Below are 21,338 nucleotides of genomic sequence, written 5' to 3'. Positions count from 1 at the left end.
CAAACACTTGAGGTCGGTTGAGAAGGAAGTATTTACCCTATGTTTGATATCCAGACAGCACTGGGCTGTGATTTGTACAAACACCAGCACACATGTACACACACTTTAACGTTGTTTGAGAAAAAAAATAATAATTCAAATGCTTGACAAGCAGCTGGCCTGAAGCCATATAAGACTTTTTATTTGGAGAAAGAAATCTTTGAAATCACTCATTTTTAAAATTCAGTTAATTCATTGAGTACAACATCTAAGTTCTCAGAAAAAGTTAAAATCATGCCTTTAGTTTTTTTATACATAAAAGATGTGATTTTATGATGACAAGTGATTTTTTTGTTTTATAAAATGACTGTTTCTTCTTTTGACATATTTAACCTCTGTTAAAGAAATATTAATGTAGAAAAACAATTATCAACTTCCCTCCCAAGAAAACAAACAAAAAAGGCATAACACAGTACGTTACAATGCGCTGACATGGCTTCAAAGCACACATATTACAGTACTGTACAAGGGTCCGCCTCAGACAAAATGCACCAAAACCACTTCCACTGCTGAGGATAGATCAAACCTCTGAAACAGCTCAACACCGCTTATTTACCAAACCCAGGCCACAGCATGGTGCTGGCAACTGGCAAATGAGGTAAATATTTCCAGAAAAGCACCAAAGGTTTGGCGTTAAAATTTATATATAGCTTATGACCAACAGTGAGTTGGAGGAGTTTCAGTCCAGCTTCTCTTAAAACTCTCAACGCTGGCGAAACAAACTACTGAGTCTGCAAATTAATTTGCAACGTTCAGAGGCCAGTGAACACACGCTGACAGGCCTGCTCCCTGTAAATAAGCAGTTTTTCCACATTTAAATGGGACATTTAATGTCAATATTTATAGTGAAGTCCAGCCAGAGAGTATCTGAATCTATGTCTTTGCTGGATTCACTCTTAAATGAAAATAAGTCTTGATTAAAAGCTCTTACAAAGCTCAAGTCAACTACTGAATATCATATAATGCTTTGACTGACAAACATTAAGGAAAATGAGCAAAAAGCGACACATAAGGTCTTTTTAAGATCACCTTTCAGGTGAAAAAAAAAACAAAACAATCATAGGCCTAATACTTTAGGGGACAACAACGTCTAGGTCTAATTAATATGATGTGCAAACTTAACTGTGCATAGAGATCAAATTGTAATAAATATTAATGTGATAATTAACATTATCACACGTTTGACTTTGTCAAAACATGTAGGGGTGATTGTACATTTTTATGATTAATTTAGTTTTACTAAAATGTTAAAAAGTTTTTTTAATAGTGCTGCGAGAAAAGCTTTTATTGTTTTTTTTAAGCAACAAACACTTCCCATTTATTATTATTATTAACCAGCCCCAAAAGACAAACACAAACACTCAATAAAAATCCCAATAAAAATCATTGATTTGTCATTGTTATTCAACCAAGTTTAACTTCCTCTGAATGGCTCTTTCACTTTAAAAGTTTTTTTTTTTAAATGTTCTGCCTTATTTCTGCATCAAAGAATCACATGAGCAACAAATAAACTGAGTGTTATAGCGATGTACAGGAATTTTACATAGAAGTACTTTAGTAAGCTTTCAAAAAGTAAACAGATCTATCTTAGCTTTCGTTTTCACTGTTTCTTCGTTTGATGTAGCTTAAAAGATGTGAAGCATAATGCCTGTCTTTGGACCACCGAGGTAATTGTAGGTAGGTGTGTGTGTGTGTATGTGTGTATGTGTGTATGTAAAACATGCTGAAATGTTTCCCAAACATTTCAAATGAGAAAATAGTGTCCCTCCGAGCCGTTAGGGGCTCATCCTGGTTCGAGGTATATGATCCTGGGGCCGATCAGTGGCGCCTGTGGAAAATGTTACAAAGCTGTCTGATGGATGATGGTGAATTTCATTCACACTGCTGTGCATCACGCCTCCTCCTCCTCCTCCCTCCCTCCCCTCCCTGCTGTAGTCTTACTCTGCTCGGACTACTTTCCTTCTTCATAGAATCATTCAACAACCTTCTTTGTCACCCTGGTTTGCTCCTGAATAGCGCTGCGCTTCATTCACATTCAATTCACATAATTCAGAGGTATATTTTTTATATAATATTCAAAAATGGGAAAACTTACGGTTTTCCAGCAAGCGTGTCTTTGCCTAAATTTCCACCACCTACAGCCGATACACACCTTAATATAAAAACTGCTAAAAACAAAGAAAGAAAAAACAAAGCAGGACAATTTAACTGTCCATATTTAAGTGCTCGATTGTGCTTGTTAATCTGTTCTAGAGATGAGCTTTACATGGAGTTGTTTGACTCACCAACCATGTTAACTAAATATATGTGTAAATATTACCTTCAAAGCTGTTCAGAAAATCATATTCTTTAACGTTTTGAAGGCTTCACTTGTTACATAATCGAGCCACAATGTTTGAGTCCAGATTCCAGCACAGAGACACAAGCAGACAGATGATTGGGTTGTCAGCAAACCCAGTTACGTTCACACGTTTTTGCACTTAACCATGTGACACTGAAAAGAACAGAATTAACTCCAATTTTTAACGTGAATTAAATGAATTGAAGATGAATAAAACCCTGCAACCCATCCCTCCCCTTATTTTCCCTAACTTGCATCTCCATATAACCCCAATCCCCAACCCACCCTCACCTCCACCTAGGAAAGCCTACGACTCCTCTCGCCCTCACCAACTCCCAAACCTGCTCTGTATTCCTAACCTCTTTGGTGACTATCTGGTGTCTTGGAATCAGGGTTCCTACACATTCTCCACTTCAAAATTCAAGACTTCTTTCCACCAAAAAATAACTGGCTGGATGGCTGTTCAACAAGGTGTGTGACTGTTAGCAATGTCGCTCTGTAGCTTATGATTAGTTGTCACACCAACAAGTGTCACAACAGGAAATGACAGTAGGGCTACTTGATTGGTTTCTAACTTTTAGTTGTCCAAGATTTTGTTGCAATTCCAAAACACCTTTAAAATGGACATCATTTTCAAACTTTAAAACCCTGTGTAGGAACCCTGATTGAAAGTGTCGTTAAGCTAAAACAATAGGAACTCACAGTATATGCACTGTTCCCACCAGAACAAAAGATCAACAAGGCTGTTAGGACAGAGGAGAAGTTGGTTTAAGGAATGGGCTCACTAACCTCCCTCTCTCCCACGTATCTCTCTCTCTCTCTCTCTCTCTCTCTCTCTCTCTCTAGGTGGAGGAAGCTCCGTGGCTGGGCATGTTGGCCATGCTGCCGACCATGCCAGCCGCGCCAGCCATACCTGAGGGTCCTCCCAGAGCCGGAGGACTGTGCTTGTTAGGTGAGGTCATGTCGGGTCCACGCCCCTGGCCTTGGCCCTGGGGGGCGTGGTGGGCGTGCTGCAGGGCGTGGCGCTCCAGCAAGGTGCGGTGGGTGAAGGCCCGGTGGCACACGTTGCACTGGAAGGTGCGCTCGGCACGGTGGGTGCGCATGTGCACATTGAGCGAGCTTTTCTGGGTGAAGCGCTTGCCGCACATGGAGCACTGGAAAGCCCTGACGCCGGTGTGCACCACCATGTGTTTGAGGAGGTAGTCGCGCAGGGAGAAGGAGCGCCAGCAGATGGAGCACTGATGTGGTTTCTGACCTGGAGGGACAGGAATGTACAGACAGACATGCTCAATGAAGACACACACAAGGCAGTCGTGTCAGTACGTCTGAATCACTTTTCATATATATATATATATATATATATATATATATATATATATATATATATATGTGTGTGTGTATATATATATATATATATATACACACACACACATTTTATCAGAAAGTAATGTTTTAAACACTGAAATGGATTAATAAAATATTACCAGTAGTTTTATTACAGGTTTTTCTGATTGTTCAGGTAGATAGAAGAAGTCTGATATATGAAGCTAAGCAGCATCCTGATGTGTGTCTCGACCTATTCAGAAGCTTGTGGTTCAAAGCTGCAGTGAAAATTAAAGTTGCACTGACAGTTTGTTTTTGGCCACTTGGGGGCAGAGACAGTCAACAACAAGCTCACAGACACACAGACTTGATATATTATTGCATTATTAAGTTGTTGTGGCTAACATGGAACCAGCCAGTTGCCTACGTATTTACACATCCAGCAGACACAGAGCAATGTTATCATTTCCCAACTCCTGAGAAAAATATCTGTCTTGTTAGATGTCTGCCAGCTGTTTAGTGCTGGGCAGGTAGCGTACAATGACTTTATCTGAGTTTGGCTGAAAACAGCTCCATGCCAGACTTTAAAATCAGAGAGTAAATGTGCTATAAAACCAAAACAATGAGACAGAAGGGACAGCGCTGCGGAGTTGGCGATAATCATCTTTCATTGAGGGCAACAAGGATGGATCCTGTTAGTTTCAATATCATTCATTTACTATTTCATTATACGGCTATTGAGAAGGCCTTTGAGACATTCTGTTGATGCACCTTGTCTAGGTTTGTCACTGGTAACGACCCCTTTAACATTACATTTCATTGGATTCATTGTTTAAATAAAATAATATATTAGAGTCAGTGTTCAAGTGAATTAAAGGAGTACTAAGTAGGGGTGTGACAATATACTTAGCTCACAAGATTAATTAATTCAGTTATAAACTTCTGGACTTTAATAGCTCCTGTGTTTCAGCAGGTTTTCTGCTCATGTTCAAAACTTTCTGCACATTCAGAATCTCAAACACATATCTGTGTTCTCTGACATGTCCAGAAAAAAAGTCCTAATATTATAGGACTAACATCAGCATTTAAATTCGGCCCTATACTCTGCCGTGCATATTGAGCTGCTGATATGGTTGCATCCCTTTAAGACCGTCTCACAGATACAGAACTGGATGAGACAACGAGGTGAAAACCGAATAGACTGAAAACACTTCTGATCAGCATAAACCTCACCACAACTCCACATGTTAACATCAGCACCTTGGATAAAGTGCAGCTCACAGTTCCAAACAGAACAAGTTTCGCATCAGTTTTTAGATGTTTATACTGCAAAACTCTACCAGTTGCGTTACCACTCGGACACAAACTGGCTGTGACAGTGCAAGGAGGGTCCACTTTATTACTTTCATGGTGTACGCCGGTGTCGCTTCAGTTGGGTGGAGATGATTTACGCAACGAGTCGATGTTATCAGTTATATGTTGTTGTTTTTTTAAATTGATGTGTGCGTGACAACGTGTCAAAAGTTTTTATTGTGCAGTATAAATCTCGTCAAGTTTTAATGTCGCAAGAAAAAAAGTAAACGCATAATAAAATGGAGAAAGAGGCGTGTCTTACCAGAGTGGATGAACATGTGCTTGCTGTAGTTCTTCCTGGAACGTAAAGATTTGCCACAGTGCGTGCAGTCGAACGAGGTCTCAGATCCCTGGGAGGAAGGGGAGGGGCCTGCAGAGCAGGAGGAGGTGGAGGGAGGCGGGGCCGGAGTCATCGGCGCCGGGGGTGGAGCCTGCTGACTGGGCTCCGTCCCCGCCATGCTGTCAATCCCACCCATGGGCCCGCCCACATAGAACGGAGCTGGCTGCGACTGGCTCACTGGGTACTGGAAAAGAAGCTGAAAACAATGTCCACTGTTAGCCCTCTCATTATCATTACTATTACACATGCATGTTTTTCCTCCTTTCCATTGTAATGGTTGAGATATCCTTTTTTTGGTGATGTGCTGTTTTGTTTATTGTTACTTTATAAAAAATTCAAAATCAATAAATAAAAAGATTTGCTAAAAATTATCATCTGCAATTTCATTATATTTCATGTCATAACTTAAATTCAGATGTGTTTCTACCCATGTTTTCATTAATGGCATCTATGAAAAGTACATTCATGGTACTAATAATTCTAATATATAATTTGCATTTATGACCCTGTCATTTAAATTAAAGCCATAATTTTAAAAAGCTGTTTATCATTCTAATAAAATTAATGTTGACAAAAATTTAATTATAATTCAATTAGTTCAGTTTACATTTCCACACGGTCATGTGTCTACTCTACAAAACATCAAAAGCAAATGCAAACCCTCCTTTGCACTTTCATTTTCAAAGACACTTCACCTGTCAATCAAACTGTGTAGGTGGGGGTTTGAAAAAAAAAAAAGTCCATCACACTTTAACTGAAGCTTTCATTTGGTTTTCTGGTGTTATCTTTGTTTCATTGTTCTTTTGTTTTAGTGCTGCATTGCGTTAAATTCTGCTCTCTGTCAATCACCTCATCATAGCAAAAACTTGAAATACAGTAGATGTCTCAGCAGAATGAACTTTACAAAGCATTCAGGTTTGGAATTGAATTACTTTATCCCGGTCTTCTAAGATGCTGTGAATGCCATGGGTCCAGAGGGTAAACCAGTCACATAACTTTCCATTCAGTCGACCTTCCTTCATTCATTTAAGCAATAGCTCACGACAGGCCGTGGTATACGCTTATTATATCACAATTAAGGGGCGCTGTTCGGCCCGACGCGAAGCGGAGGTTATGGTTAACCTATCTGCCCCCCAACAGTTAAAGGCATAGAAATGTCTATAGACAACATACTCACCTCCTCTCTGTTTGAAGAATTACACTCCCTAAGATTATAATACTGGTTGTCTAAATTAATGAACCCTGTATCTTTATGTGTTCCTACTGCCAGCATTTCTGTTCTCAAATTTTAAAACCTGAGACTTTTCAGATTTATTTTTTTAATAAAGACAAAATAGATTTTTATATATATATATAAAAAGGCGATATAGATTTTTCCAAGTTAGTTAAATACATCAAAGGATCATCAGAAAACAAATTAAGTTTATATTTATGTTCGTCTATACTGACACCTGCAACTGCTGAATCTTGCCGGATTCTCACTGCAAGCGGTTCTACTGCTAGAGCAAAAAAGGAGAGGGGAAAGGGGAAATTATATAATAATTTCTCATTTCTCTAAGACTTTAAACAAAAAAGGCCATTCAAGACATTCAAATGCTTGGACAGCAGCACCAGACACCACTGGTATAAATCTATTTAGAATGTTGTTTTATGCCAAAACATGTTGTTATCTTTCTAATGGACCCTGTATGATTAATTGCTATCAAATCTGCTAAAACCTCTTCTAATCTATTACTAACAAGTTTAATTATTATGTTATTACCACATATAATTAAATGTATAGGTCTAAAGTCTGATGATGTTTCTCCAGACTTACCAGGTTTTTAATATAACAGAGGTTGTAGTTTAGTTCCAGAAACATGTATGCTTTCATTTGAATGAATAAGAGAGCCAACTTGATCCAAAGGAGAAGGATATGGTGTGATTTGTGATATTCGGCTACATAAATAAAACCCACTTCACTTTTATTGTGTAAAAAATAAGTTGGGTCTCATTTTTACCCCAGAAAGAGTTACTGATAAATGTATTAGTCTTGATTAATGAAGATTTGAATCCTCATCTTTTATAACTATAGTTGTTTTGGCTTATATTCGTTTGTGCTGCTAAGTACTTACCCAGTTTATCTGCAAATAAATAAAAAGGTTTATTTGAATTTAATCTATAATTATTGCCCCCCTTTAAAGTTAACAATTCATAATCTTGTTTACATTCAGACAATTTACCTTCGAATTGGAGCTTCAAAATCTCTTTCTTTTCCTTCGCTGAGAAGGAAATCTCTCCTCTAATGTATCCCCGAAGAGCATCCCAGATTTCATCAAGAGTAACCTGGCTGTATTTATTTTCTCTTGGCACAATAAGACAAGACACCGGATACTTATCGGATATCACATTTTTATAAATCTACGAGACCAACAGATTGTTGAGTGCACTTCAATTTTGATTTATGTTGATTAAAAGACACTATCCATATAAACTAATAGCGATGCAAATGTTGGTTTGGTGGCTGCTAGTGTCAAGAATACATTGGTTTTCTGTAACTGTAATTCTACCTCTGGGTCATGGATCTGATGTTTTCTTTAACCCTATACCCAGTTTGTAGAAACATTTTGTAATTGTAGTACAGATTAAATGTAATCACGGCGTGTGAGACACTGAGAAGAACACTCACCTGGTTGTTGATGGACTGTGTGGTTGGAGGGGGAGTCAGAGGCTTGTTGACTCTTCCTCTGGGGTTGAAAGCCATGGCCTGAGGAGGCTCACTCTGGGGCCAGAAACTCTCTGAAAACACCCCCTGCTCATCGTAGAAATCCTGAAAGACACACACACACAAACACAAACAGACATAATTTAAGATCCCATCTCAAATATCTCAGATATGAAAAATCTGACGAGACCAGTTCCTGTGGTTTTGGCTTCAGTTTTAAGATTGATGATCAAACAAATCTACAACTCTCATGTTTATTAAAGCTCTCCTTTGTAAAGTCTGACACACACAATGTATACTGAGACTCTACTGAAATGTCTTCAAGGCGGATGCTGAACACTTACCTTCTCCATAGGTGTAGATCCTGCCTGTCTGTGCTCTAGCTCCTTTGTGTTGCATGTGTTCACCTCAGCAAATGTAAAGAAACAAATACCTAACTACAAATTTTTAGTGCTCCACTGTGTCTCCTCTCATGAACAGACATGTACAGGACCACACCCCTCATTATTTGCATTTACTACCTATTTGTTATTTCAATCCAATATACCAGAAAAAAAGAGTGAAATGGGTGGAGTTCGTCTAACGTAAGGTCTTTTTTAATTAAATATCTGAAACATCAAGGCACTTCGTCATACCGATAGACTGCTGTTAATCCAATAAACTGAAATGAAGCAGTTCTGCATATTTAATAGTAAATGATCTGTATTTGTATAGCCAACTGCTCATCAGAAACAGAAAATTAACTCACTGGGAGCAATTTGGGGTTCAGTGTCTTGCCCAAGGACATGCAGGGAGTAGTGGATCGAGCTAACAAACTTCCAGTTAGTGGACGACAGCTCCCCTGAGCCACGGCCGTCCCATATTAATTTGCAACACTGACCAAAATTGGTCTTAGCAAACCCATTCCCACCTGGTATTAACATGCGATCTGTATCTGGCCCTCGTCCTGCACATTGTAGTGGTCAGACAACAATCTTCCGAAGCAATGCTGCTGTGTGGGCTCTAATCATTTTTCCCTGCTGAGGATGGTTTTGAAGGACAACTTGAGATATCCGAAGAGGCGGAATTAGGCGACAACATGTTGGGTTTTTCTTAAAAAACTGTACAGATGTCATTTATATCTAGCTAAGATCCAATCAGAGTGTGAGCCAGACCGCCTCCAGAAGTGGTCTGGCCGATCTGATCACATCACACTGCAGTACATCCTGCGTGTACTCACATTAACGTTTTTCCTTATCCAGATCAGATCATTGATGGGGTCAAACAGATGTATTAAAGAGATAACTATCTCACTAAAAAACAAGATTTGCATCATGGTATATTTCATCGTACTTATATTATGTCATAAATCCAAAATGATTTTTAGAATAAAACAATCTCAAAATAGTGGCTGGTTACTTCTCACAATCATAATTCATTTTTGAATAAGTTTTATTGGCTAACATGTGGAGTCATACTAAAGATAAACATGTTGTGTATAAAAACCAAGAGGGTCAAATCACGGTGTATAAAGATAAATATTTCTGTAAAGGCACAAAATGAACTGTAAAATAGTAAACCTTCTTTCCTACAAACGTGTTACACACAGCAGTGAAGAGCAAATATTGCAAGCAGAACAAGAAAACTACTAGACAGAAGATTAGATTTTTTCAAGTAGTGTTAGTTAAATTGATGATCACATGCTTTGCTTTGCATGAAAAAATTACGCCTTAACCTCCTGAAATGACTGGGTTAATCCATTTCCAATCTGACTTACTCTGCAGCACTCTTGAGAAAACTGACAGCCAAAGCTGAATCCTTATGACTGTGTGGCAGATGTTCCTTGTGTAGTCTGCAGGGTACAGCAGGCTGCGGCATAAATCCGCTCCACCATGTTTTTCCCTCTACTTACTTCAGGACTTGTGACAGAAATGCTGCGAATAAATCTAACAAATAAGGTAATTCTAAAAGTTTTGCTTCTGAAGCAAAATGTTAAAATGTCCATTAAAATATCACAGAGAAAACAAAGATCAACACTTCAAATCTGCAAGATCTTTTATGCTCTGAATGCTGTCTTTCCGCAAGCAGTGGTTGATAAATTATTAAAGCTTTAGACAATCTCTCATATGGTTTTACCAACTTTCTTTCATCAGTTGGTCTATTTCATTGGCTCCCATAGCAGCAGCTCACCTCTGAGTTCAACTCACCTGTCCGAAGCCTGCCATGGATTCCTGGGAGGCTTCCTGCTCCCCATCTCGTCTCCCGTCCTGCAAGGTATACACAGTCCCATCTGTGTCCTGAACCCCTTCATCTTTCACTACTACTCCCTCTCCTCCCAGCACCTAGAGAGAAAAAGATCCATTTCAATTTTGAGTAATAAAAAAAAAAATAATAATTACGTTTACAACAGTGACAGGAGCTGTAAGTATAACAGCACATTGACCCGGCTACAGCCCCTTCAAGCAGGTACTAATGAGTTTAACGACCTACAGTAAATATGCAGAAGTCCATAGAACATCAACAAGGCAATTACTGCTGAAGTTAACACGAGAGCCTCTCTTCGATTGTGCAAAGTGCAGAAACATATCAGCGATATACGCCAATGCAGTGTGAGAAGAGAGAACAGCAGAAAAAGAAAGAAAAGCAAACCGTTGCAGCTCTGCATGCCTGAAAGCTGTAACCATGGCAACCCTTCCCCTTATCCCTCTACCTGGAGTCTTAGCGGCTGCCTCTGCTTGCGGCTGTGGCTCGCCCCCCTGTCTCTGTCTCCTTCTCTTCCCCGCTCTCTCCCGTCCAATTCTTCCTCCTCGCTGTATCTGTCCATCCCCACCAGGTCATCAGAGAGGTCAGTTGTGTTGCCGCGGAGGCTGTCCCTGCCGATGCTGTCCACACTGCCCACACCGGAGCTGCAGCCTGCCGAGAGGTTCCCTGTGCTACTAGTGCTGCCTCCGTTGGCCGTCTGCGCCAACAGGTCTCGGAGCTTGTACCTGACGTCCTGAGTACAGCTGGAGTTCTGCTTCATGAGTATTGCGCCGGCCCCAGAGCCCAGTCCGTCACCGCCACACATGGAGCCAGGGCCCATGTCGCCCAGCGCCATCAGACTCACGGTGTTGGCTTGCTCCATCGGGCCCGGGCCACTCTCACTGACACTAACGCTGGCACCCCCCAACCCCCCACCCATGTTACTAGCCCCGCATTCAGCCATGAAGTTAGAGAAGTTTGCGTAACCTCCACCCCCACTTGCGGCACTAACAGAACAGCTTCCACTGCCGCCTCTCTCTGTCCCTTTCCCCCCACCACGCTCTTCTTGTTTAGGGAGAACTCCTCCGAGCATCCCTCCTCCTGCTGCTGCTGCCGCCGCCGCCGCTGCTGCTGCACTCGCCGCCCCTGCCGCTGCCTTCCTCTGAGAGATGATCTGGGTGCATTCGTCAATGACCGTCTTGATCTGCAAGATGCTGGCAGCAGTGAGGATGCAGAGGGCCTGCGACTGCAAAACCACCAGCGAGCCGCTGTACATGAAATCCACAAGCTGCTTCACGGTTTCGGCGGGCACCAGCGGCGGCACAGAGATTTCAGAGTGACCCAGCAGCAGCTTGTCCTGGAAGAAGGGGCTACCAGCTGCCAGGACGCAGGCGTGGGCACGTAGTGAAGCATCATGTATCCGCACGGTCACATCGCAGAAGAGGCCCTCGCGCCGCTGAGTGCGTAGGGCTTCCAGAACCGACTGGCTGGAGTTGTGAAGGTGGATGTAGTGCACAGTCTCTGTGCCGGGTGTCATGGCGGGAGGGGGCGAGTCGCTCGGGATGGGGTGGGAGTGGGGATGGGGGAGGGGGGGGAGGTGTCTGGGGTTTTGAGTCAGCTTGAGGGATAAGGAGGGCAGGGAGGGAAACGGGTACAGTGCATGGGCCACGGTGGGTCCTCGTCCCCTCAAACAGTCATGAGTCTGATAGAAGTTTTTCAAACTGCTGCTGTGCGGTGGTTCAAGTGTATGAGGAGCTGCCTTTGCTGTCCTGAGTGAGAGGGACGTCAAGCGGGTTATTTCCACCAGCTTCAGTTAAAAACCTGTTGGAATAAATCTGAATTTTAATACAATAATAATAATATATAAATAAAATTTGTAAAAATAACCAAAAATGTTGATAATCATTTAAGTTATTTATGAAGCAAATATGCCAAATATTCCAGCTTGTCAAATGTAAGGATTTGCTATTTGTCTTTGCTTTGAATTTTGGGATGGACAGTTTTCACCATTTCCCCACATCTGACATACAGTAAAATAAATAATTTCATTAAATAAATCATCAACATATTATATAAAGCTAACACAGTTGTAGCCCTGATTTGTTTCATTTCACGCAGCTGTAGCTGAAGGTGTCAGAGGAGACAACTAATTAGCTGCTAATTAATCAACAAATAAGTTGCGTGCATCATCTGGAACACCTGTTTTGACAGCACGTGCCGTGCGCGAGTCTTAAACCTCCTCGGGTCAGTTTATTTGGCTATTCTGCACAGTGGGTGGCCGGTAATGCAACACTAAAGATAATTTGACTGACATTTGCGCCAACAGACGCACAAAGACTGAGGTAGTAAACGCAGAAACATGAAATCACCTCGTTAACTGAATGCCTATTTCAGTAAATAGGTTGCTGACCAGCCGACGTTAAAAGCTCCAGCAACAAGCGAGCAGGTTAACGGGGACAAGCTAACGTTAGCGTTAGCTGTTGACATTAGCCCACCAACACCCGCACTGATATCTGCACGAAATGCACCCATTTATAGATGCAAACTGCGCATCACCATCGACTAAACACCAGCGTAAATTGTTAAATATCGAACAGACGCTGGTAACGTGCCTAGCATAACACAAAAGCAGCTATCGGCGCTCGCCCCCACGCTCCAACACAATGCTAACCTAGCTCGATAACTAGCTAGCTAGCGCAAATTGCCAAAGACACAACTAGTAAAGTTAGCATGCCAGCTAACGAGCTGCCACCCTTTTCTTTACAGACCGTGTAACACGTTAACACCCATAGCTGACCGTCAGAGTCAATACATGTTGTTTAATCGTGACTACATACCTGTAATGTGCAGTGACAGTTCGGCGCGTTTCATTTTCAGGCTGATGGATGCAGCAGGAAGCCCTCTGTAAAACGCACCCAACCCGGCGAGAGCTGGAAACAAACGCAGACTCGTATACATATAGGGATAGGCACAAAAAGGGGATGTGGAGTTTCCCCTGCTTAACGCCAGCGAAACCATAAACAACTGTTAATGTACGTGCAGTACTTATCTCACATTAATGCAGACAGCCTCACACCCTGCGAAAAGTAGGACAAATACCTGCACACAGACCCAGATTATATATGCAGCAGAGCTATCAGACACGAATGCATACAAATGCATGGACTTGCACACACCCACACAGAAAATATACCATAACAAAAGGATAAAACACACAGGCTATTGTTTAAGCTCTAATCTATACATTTGATAAAACTGTGTTGGCCCATGGCGTTAAGCGTATAAAATGAAATGGATTGGATAAGTACAACAATAGCAACATGTGATAATGACTCATATTATACCATAATGAAACCATTATAAGATTGCAGACGTTGTCAGGTGTTCAGATGTACAGCTTGCACACAGACTGTATGAATGTGTATTTCAGGGCTGAAAACATTTGTATAGTGAGTTTTCTCCTCTTTCTGTAGCCTTGTTCTGTGGATAAACTTCACCTATGGTCGTAGCAGGTCTGGGGAGCACAGCGAGATACAAGTACTTTCAATGGCAAAGACTTGAAGTGAGTACAAGCAGTACACCACTGTATAAGACTGTTTTACAGTAAAAAGCTCAATTAAACTAGTAAGAATCAGTCAGTTACAGGCCCATATGATGCGTGTGAAGTGTGCCACATGTAGAAAGTGCCTAAACAAATGTGTAATATGCATCTTGATTGACATAAAAACACCGTGATAAGAGTTTTATCATTATCTGACGTCTATAGACTAAATGAGATGAATCATAAAGTCTAAAGAATCGTGCAATGAAGCAACAACAACATTTTTTGGTCCTTTATCTTAACACATCACCTGCAGCAAGTTTTGAAAAACATTCAGAAGATTCATTTTGTTGTTAGGTTATTGTAAAGCTTATCTCTAAATGAAATTGGCTGTTGCTTTCATAGATTAGTATCTGCACCCATGATATTAACCCACAGTCACATGGGTCATGTTAATCTTGTTATCTGATAAATGCCATTTCATTGAAATGAGAGCATCTATAAAGAACCCTTCAAGGCATCCTTTAACATAAATAGGACCTTATTTCTTAAGATGTGTTTATTAGTTATAGTGCTCTATTACCAGTAAATATGTAAATCTCAACTACTTCTCCACCTTAAACAAATGTAGCTGCCTGCTGTGAGATTGGTATTAATGCTGAGCTACAGCAAACTCTCCATCACCTCAACCGAGCTTCATGAAAAACTAATTTCTCTTCCTTTGATTCAGATAAGTGCCCCACATTTTCTGTGCTTAAGATGTGTCTGCCCCTATCAAATACCCTGTCTAGGTTGACAAGTTTAGGCATGACTCCACTGCTGCTTCATAGTTTAATAAAGAGACACCAAGATTTACTCCACAACAAAATATAATTTAATGAATTCACTTTTCACTGTCGATCACAAATCTATATTGATGTAAAAAAAAGAAAGAAAGAAAGAAAATGAAAAGGATCCAGTGCTCTCCTTTGTCTTAATGTAAGGCATGCAGTCTCCACAGAGCTTTGGACATTGAAAGCTACAGGTCGTTACAGTAGGACACACTAACACTCAGCCACAAATGCACACAAAAGCGCTCGTAGTATCCACTCTTTTCTGGGGGCCCAATAAACATTTATTCTTTGCACATACAATGAGTAGAAGTGGGATTCATCACAACACCAAAAATATAGTAGTTCACAAATAGTAACAGGACACGCTAACACTTCCACTTGGGCCATTTCAACCCTCTTTAATATGTGAGTTACATTGATGGTTACACAAAAAGGGGTTAGTAGCCTAGCACACTGTGTGAGAATGTTGCACAAAAAATGAGGATGATTTTAACAGCCGTGACTCTTGCATTCAACCCTTTGTAGCGAGCCCTTTTGGAACTGGTTTATCTGAACAAGTGGAGCCTGTAAAAATGAGTTTTGTTCGGTGAGAAGGACGTCCTTCATTTGATAGTTACATTAAAATGCTCCTATTGTAACTTTCATATAAAAAGCGCCCATGTTTTTGTTGCGTCTCTGGTCAATATCCTAATGACACTGGGAGTGGCCTCAGCTATATAAATACAACTATATATTTCCCTCCATATAAAAATAAAATTAGCAATAAACAAGTATTGCACGCCAAAGGAGTCTAGATGTGTTTGATTATTGACAAGTTATTGAGGAAAATGTACAAACATGGAAATAATAAACCCTCTGGTGAAGAATAAATAAATATTTAGATATTCAGTTTTAATGCCCTGTGCATGCAGCACGTCTCTCTGGCTGTAGGGGGGGGGGGCAGGTGGGGCAGAGGTGGAGTCACGGCTGCCAAGGGGAGATGAAGTTGGGCTGTGCGGTAAGTGAAGGTCACGGTGGAACAGCAGGTACTTCTCAAGGACTAACTGGGCGGAGCTCCTCAGTGCTGCTGCGCCTCCAGCTCCCTTTGGCGGCAACCCACAGCAGTGATGAGGGCGGCACCCTTGCCGCTGCCATCCTCGGATAGCAAGAAAGTGACGTCACATTTTGGGGCGAGGTCCTTCACTGTCTGCTGGAAGATCCGAGAAAAGCTGAGGGTAGAGAGCAACAGGAAACTATGGTTAGGAGGCTGTTCGCAACTGAAGTCAAAGAAATGAGAGATGCTTTCTGATTCTTATAACATTCATTCATTCATACAGCTTCCACTTAAGCTTTACAGCCCCTTGATTTACAGTGGAATGAAAATGTCAGACTTTGTTTGCTTTTGTGAAAAGGGGCTTGACCAAATGCAGTGCCTAGCTTTCTTTTCTATGAAAAGTGGCCAATAACTTGCAGAGAGACTAATGGAATCACACATGGCGAGGCCTTGATTAAGAATTTGAAGAAGTGGTAAGTAATTGAAAAATATTAGTGCCTAAAAACTGGTTTCTGAGTTTAGTTTGTTAAACGAAATGAAAATAGCACGTCAACATTAACCCCTCTCCTCCTGCTGCCACCGAGATATTGTTACATAAAATGATGCTGCTACCTTCAGTCTGTGTTAGAAATGTTGGAAATAATGAAAGATTATGCTTGTGAATTTCTTGTTTTATCAAAATGACCCAAATTTACACTCATATAAAAAGAGAGAAAAGCAGCAAATCTTAATTTTTAACATGCTGGAACCAGCAAATGTTTGCCTTTTTGTTTCTCAGGCCGTTGAGATCTTGTGAAGAGCCTTTATTATCACTGTCCTGAGATTTAACAGCCCCCTTTGTGTCGAGTGAAATATTTTTTTGTGTCAAAAAACATGACACTAATGAGTTCTCTGTCATTTGCAGCAAGTGCCATCCACTCACTGCCATCTCACAATGAGTCATACAAGAAAATAAAAAAGATCCAACCTATGCAGCCTGATGAAATTTGATATGTGCAGTAGTGTTTAAGAATTAATGAACCCCTTCTCCCCCAAACACTGCTATTATGTTCTTATCCTGCGTCTTACTGTGGGTGCAGCTTGTAGAGCGTGCCGTCCACGCCCACGGTAATATCCAGGTGGTCCAATCCTCTGTTCTCACGGATCTTGTCCACCACAGCAGCCATTCCGGCTCCGCAGATCTGAGCCGCACGGCGGGACACCGTGCCACACACCTCCTTGACGATAATACTGTCATCACAGGTGCTGTCGAGCCCCAGCTGCTGCAGGATCGCCCTGACCTGCAGCAGCGCCAGACGATCGCTGTGGAGAAGGAAGGGTGGGGGCGAGAGAGCGTGTCAGAGGTCAGCCAACAGCAGGAGAGTCACCGGATACCTCACAGCTGTTCCCAGAGGCTAAGGTAGGCTTAAACAGTGTATAAACTCAAGTCGTCACATTGCACCCCCCCCCCCCCCCCATACCTAGGTGAGTTATCCCCCTAGATGCTACTTTTCTGTGAGCAATGCTGCTCATGCACATGCTTATTTGATCTTATCCTCATGATCATATTACAGTTTTTGTATGTTTTTATCATAGACTCTTATCTAAATGAGTATATATCAGATATTTTATAGCACTGTAAACTATTTCTGGTGTTTGAGGCTTTTTTGTTTGTTTTTTCCTAACCCCTCCAATTCATTTCACTACAGTGTATGAAAATGAATATGCAGCTGTGTGGAATACATCATACATTATGTTTGCTTTTGACTCTCTCTTTCTCGCTCCCTGTCTCTGCTCTTGATTACAGTGGAATCTGGTGTGTCGCAGTCGCGTTGTCAGCTGCTAATCATCTCCAGTCTACTCTGCTTTATATACTGGACTTCATAGTTAGTCTTGTGCCAGCCTTGTTTATTCTGCTTTGTGTGTTTTTGAAGTTTGGCTAATATCTGGATGCTGTGCCCCGTCTGGACCTGATTCCTGCTTCTGTCCCGCTCCTGTTTATCCCTGGATCTCGGGACTCTCAATCTGGATCGGAATTCACTCCCTGGATCTCTGGACTCCCTCTGCCATTTCTCAACCTGCTTCCCGGCCTTGCTCTGCTCTCTCTCCTCTTGGTCATGTCTTAACCTCCGAACTCCCCATGTACATAGACTCTGCTCCTCATTCATTCTTAAAAATTTGGTTAATAAATCCTTCATTGCTCTAAGTTGCCTGTCTTAGCGTACTGGGTTTTGCACTTGAGTTTTTTACAATAATCCTGAGTAACAACTCTGACAAATACAATTAAGTTAAACAGTTGTTATAAATACGACAATGAAAGCAGCCATGGTTTTCTCGGCAATGTGACTACTTTATCTTGTTTTTCTCCAACTTAATTGTCATACGGCATGGGAGGTAGGAGAAACACACTGTAGGCTTTGGAAAATCTCGTAAAAACCTCTAATAAAATCATAATGCTAATGAGTCACCAGCAGTAGTTATTGTTAAGTCATTCACTCACCTTTCTATCTGTGACAGGAACTTTGTCTCGAAGATGCCCCTGGTCTTTAATGTCTCAGAGATTTGTCCCCGGAAGAGGAAGCCACGCCTGGTCAGATCAATCAAAATCTGCCTGACGATCTCTCCCAGGTACATACCACTGCACATCTTCTCATATCTGACATGTATAAGAAAGAAACACATCTTAGTTAGCAGTGAGAGAACACTACACTAACACAACACTGTCCTTTTTGGTTTGTTTAAATCTGTTAGCGAATGGACAATGTGTTTAACTGTTCAGCTTTGGCAGTAGATAAGTAAGCGAGGCATTCAGACTCGCAATAAAGACACTCAGATATAGTTTAATACTAGAGGTGGGCTTACCTTTGTTTGCCTTCATTGAGTGAGTTGTCGTCCACTGCCTGGTCGTACTTCGTCCTGATGTCATCCAGGCAGCCGTTGTCTCCAAACGCCCCCCACTCCATATTGACACACATACGGCCCTCGTTTCCCTCCACTATCTCGATGTTCTTTGTCTCTTCCATGTAGCAGGCGTTACTGCCCGTCCCTGAGAGGACACACAGCCACAGTCCATCATTATCAAAAAATGGTACCTCATTTTCCAAGCCTTTCTGTTTTTAAACGTAAAAATCCAACAGTAGATTAGTGTTTTCTATTGGTGCCGTATGTTACGGTAAATATAACATAAATGTGAGTAAACAAGTTCACAGTTTAATTATTTACTAAATATTGTCACCTTAAAGTTTTCATGACATATTTTTACATTAAACTACCTTTTAAAAGCTGCAGTTTTTAACTCACCTGCGATCAGCCCCACCTCACAGGTGGGTTCCTCATATGCGCAGGTCATCATCGTCCCCACTGTGTCGTTCACTATGGCAACCACATCCAGCTCAAACTCCTGTGAAAACAAACAGCAAGAAAATGACTCACAGGTAGGAGTACAATGACACAGTAAGAATTTATATACTATCACTACATGACAAGTCTCACAATTCAAGATTCATGCTTAGTAGAGTTCAGATTTTTTAAATTATAAGAACGGTAAAGCTAGATAGTTTTTTACTTTCTCTATGTGGTAAAATATGATTACTTTTACTAAAACTAACTAAAGGATGTTAAAAAAAACATCAAAATAATTAAATATCCCTTATCTTTCCAGGTTTTCATTGAACATTAAAATGTTCAAGTCCACATTTTATATCCAGCACTTGTTGGTGAATCGGTGTGTTGACAGACGGATTAATATCAAGCCTGGCAAGTTTTCAAACGACAAACTGAGCACAATGCGGTTCACTCACATTCTTAGCCAGGCTACACAATAAAATACACAAGCCGTTTCAGAGAGCTGCAAAATTCAGGAGCTCTGCCAAACACACAAAAAAAGAGTTTCACCGCTGTGCTAATTCTGAGCTTAAATAAGACCCCCACCACTGCAGACACAGACACACACTCCTCCACAATATCTGAAAGTAGATATTCCAGGTGTTATGACATGCTAGTACAACAATAATCACACACTGCTCCAGTCCTGCACTGCTTTACCTGCCAGTTAATGATTTACACTTAATACTTACTGGATTCTCCATCTAAAAGGGTGAAATCAATGTAAGAAACTCAAAAGTGATGACATATGAATAAACAAAACTTGTTGAACACAAAACAGATTCATCATATAGATATATATATATATATACATACATATACAGACAGTAGCACAGTAGGGGGTAGGGTTAAGTGGCTTTATGCTGGAACTGCAAAATTGCAGGTCAGTCCAAAGGTGTCAGTAATTACGGTCTTATGAGTGTGAGTGTTTTCACATAAAATTTTATGAAGAGGTCTGTTGGATTTCTTAATTTTGTCCTGCAGGAAAAAAAAAGTATGTGTACTGTATACTTTAGTGAAATGAAAAATTAGTTTAGTATAGTACAAACATATAACTACTGTTCAAAAGTTTGGGGTCACTTAGAAAATTCCTTGTTTTCAAAAGAAAAACTATTTTCTTTGTCCATTCAAATAACATCTAATTGATCAGAATACAGTGTAGACATTGTTAATATTGTAAATGACTGATTTGTAATGGAATATTTACAGAGGCGTACAGAGGACCCTTCTCAGCAACCATTAGCCCTGTGTTCCAGTTGCACTCTGACTGCAATCCATTAATTGTCTTTGCTAATCCAAGTTCATTATTTTAAAAGGCTAATTGATCATTGGAAAAACCCTTTTGCAATCATGGTAGCACAGCTGAAAACTGTTGTGCTGATAAAAGAAGCAATAAAACTGGCCTTCTTTTGAGAAACTAAAAACTTTCTACTAACTTTCAGACTAGTCAGTTCTTTTTCTGAGAAATTAAGGCTATTACATGCGAGAAATTGCCAAGGAACTGAAGATCTCCTACAATGCTGTGTATTACTTTCTATACAGAAGAGCGTAAACTGGATCTAACCAGAATAGAAAGAGAAGTGGGAGGCTCCGGTTCACAACTGACCAAGAGGACAAATACATTAGAGTGTCTAGTTTGAGAAACAGACGCCTCACAGGTCCTCAACTGACAGTCATTAAATAGTACTCAGGGGGAAAAAAACAGTACAGCAGTGAAGAGGCGACTCCGGGATGCTGCCCTTCTAGGCAGAACGGCAAAGAAAAAGCCATAAAAAGAAAAGAGCCCACGACGCTGACGTTCCAGATACTCAATTATTCTAAAGAAGACCAGTTTTATTGTTTCTTTAATCAGCACAACAGTTTTGTGCTGTGCTACCATGATTGCAAAATAGTTTTTTAATGATTAATTAGCCTTTTAAAATGATGAACTTGGATTAGAAAAAACACAACGTGCCACTGGAACACAGGGCTGATTGTTACAGATATGGGCCTCTCTCTGCCTATTTAGACATTCCATTACAGATCGGCATTACATTAACAATGTCTACACTGTATTTCTGATAAATATGATGTTATTTTAATGGACAAAAAATGTGAAATTTCCAAGTGACCCCAAACTTTTAAACGGTAGTGTACAGTAGGTAGACAATAACAAACACATCATGCCAAAGGACTTTAGATATAAAATAACTTTATCACATTTAAAAACATTGCTGCAGTGGTTGGTTGAAAGCCAGTCAGCAGCATC

General features: G+C 40.8%; 2 protein-coding genes and 2 long non-coding RNA genes across 9 annotated transcripts in view; 2 read left to right on the top strand and 2 right to left on the bottom strand.

Moving 5' to 3' along the window:
* The window catches only part of zbtb45 (zinc finger and BTB domain containing 45), a 14,898-nt gene extending 1,137 nt beyond the window's left edge, over positions 1–13,761 (bottom strand). The window contains exons 1-6 of one of the 2 annotated variants that reach the window (XM_038711979.1): positions 13,158–13,761; positions 10,790–12,141; positions 10,287–10,421; positions 8,065–8,205; positions 5,319–5,592; positions 3,294–3,635 (exon numbers count right to left, since the gene is read on the bottom strand). In XM_038711979.1, the coding sequence (XP_038567907.1) occupies positions 3,294–3,635; positions 5,319–5,592; positions 8,065–8,205; positions 10,287–10,421; positions 10,790–11,857 (1,960 nt within the window). In that variant the 5' untranslated portion in view covers positions 11,858–12,141; positions 13,158–13,761. Of the gene's footprint in view, positions 1–155; positions 3,636–5,318; positions 5,593–8,064; positions 8,206–10,286; positions 10,422–10,789; positions 12,142–13,157 lie in introns of those variants that run through there. The other variant, XM_038711970.1, reaches the window with a different exon arrangement.
* On the top strand, positions 12,510–17,747 carry LOC119899054. Of its 4 annotated transcripts, none has more exons than XR_005443702.1 (4): positions 12,510–12,564; positions 13,794–13,882; positions 16,970–17,126; positions 17,641–17,747. It is a non-coding gene; the product is annotated as an uncharacterized LOC119899054 (long non-coding RNA). The 4 variants fall into 4 exon arrangements; XR_005443700.1 differs by lacking the exon at positions 12,510–12,564 and adding an exon at positions 12,581–12,662; XR_005443704.1 differs by lacking the exon at positions 12,510–12,564 and adding an exon at positions 12,581–12,662 and having other exon boundaries at positions 17,514–17,705.
* LOC119897855 (hexokinase-1-like) overlaps positions 14,713–21,338 on the bottom strand; it is a 21,354-nt gene continuing 14,728 nt past the window's right edge. The window contains exons 14-19 of one of the 2 annotated variants that reach the window (XM_038711866.1): positions 19,783–19,794; positions 19,007–19,106; positions 18,569–18,752; positions 18,207–18,362; positions 16,796–17,029; positions 14,713–15,902 (exon numbers count right to left, since the gene is read on the bottom strand). In XM_038711866.1, the coding sequence (XP_038567794.1) occupies positions 15,752–15,902; positions 16,796–17,029; positions 18,207–18,362; positions 18,569–18,752; positions 19,007–19,106; positions 19,783–19,794 (837 nt within the window). In that variant the 3' untranslated portion in view covers positions 14,713–15,751. The remainder of the gene's footprint in view (positions 15,903–16,795; positions 17,030–18,206; positions 18,363–18,568; positions 18,753–19,006; positions 19,107–19,782; positions 19,795–21,338) is intronic. The other variant, XM_038711875.1, reaches the window with a different exon arrangement.
* On the top strand, positions 17,757–19,434 carry LOC119899111. Its single transcript, XR_005443717.1, has 4 exons — positions 17,757–17,848; positions 18,224–18,334; positions 19,051–19,140; positions 19,368–19,434. It is a non-coding gene; the product is annotated as an uncharacterized LOC119899111 (long non-coding RNA).

Source organism: Micropterus salmoides, unplaced genomic scaffold (assembly GCF_014851395.1).
Source record: "Micropterus salmoides isolate LMB-PRFRI ecotype aquatic unplaced genomic scaffold, ASM1485139v1 Ms_hic_scaffold_1, whole genome shotgun sequence".
Taxonomy (NCBI): domain Eukaryota; kingdom Metazoa; phylum Chordata; class Actinopteri; order Centrarchiformes; family Centrarchidae; genus Micropterus; species Micropterus salmoides.
Note: the sequence above shows the minus strand (reverse complement) of the source record. Positions and strands in the feature narration are given on the sequence as shown.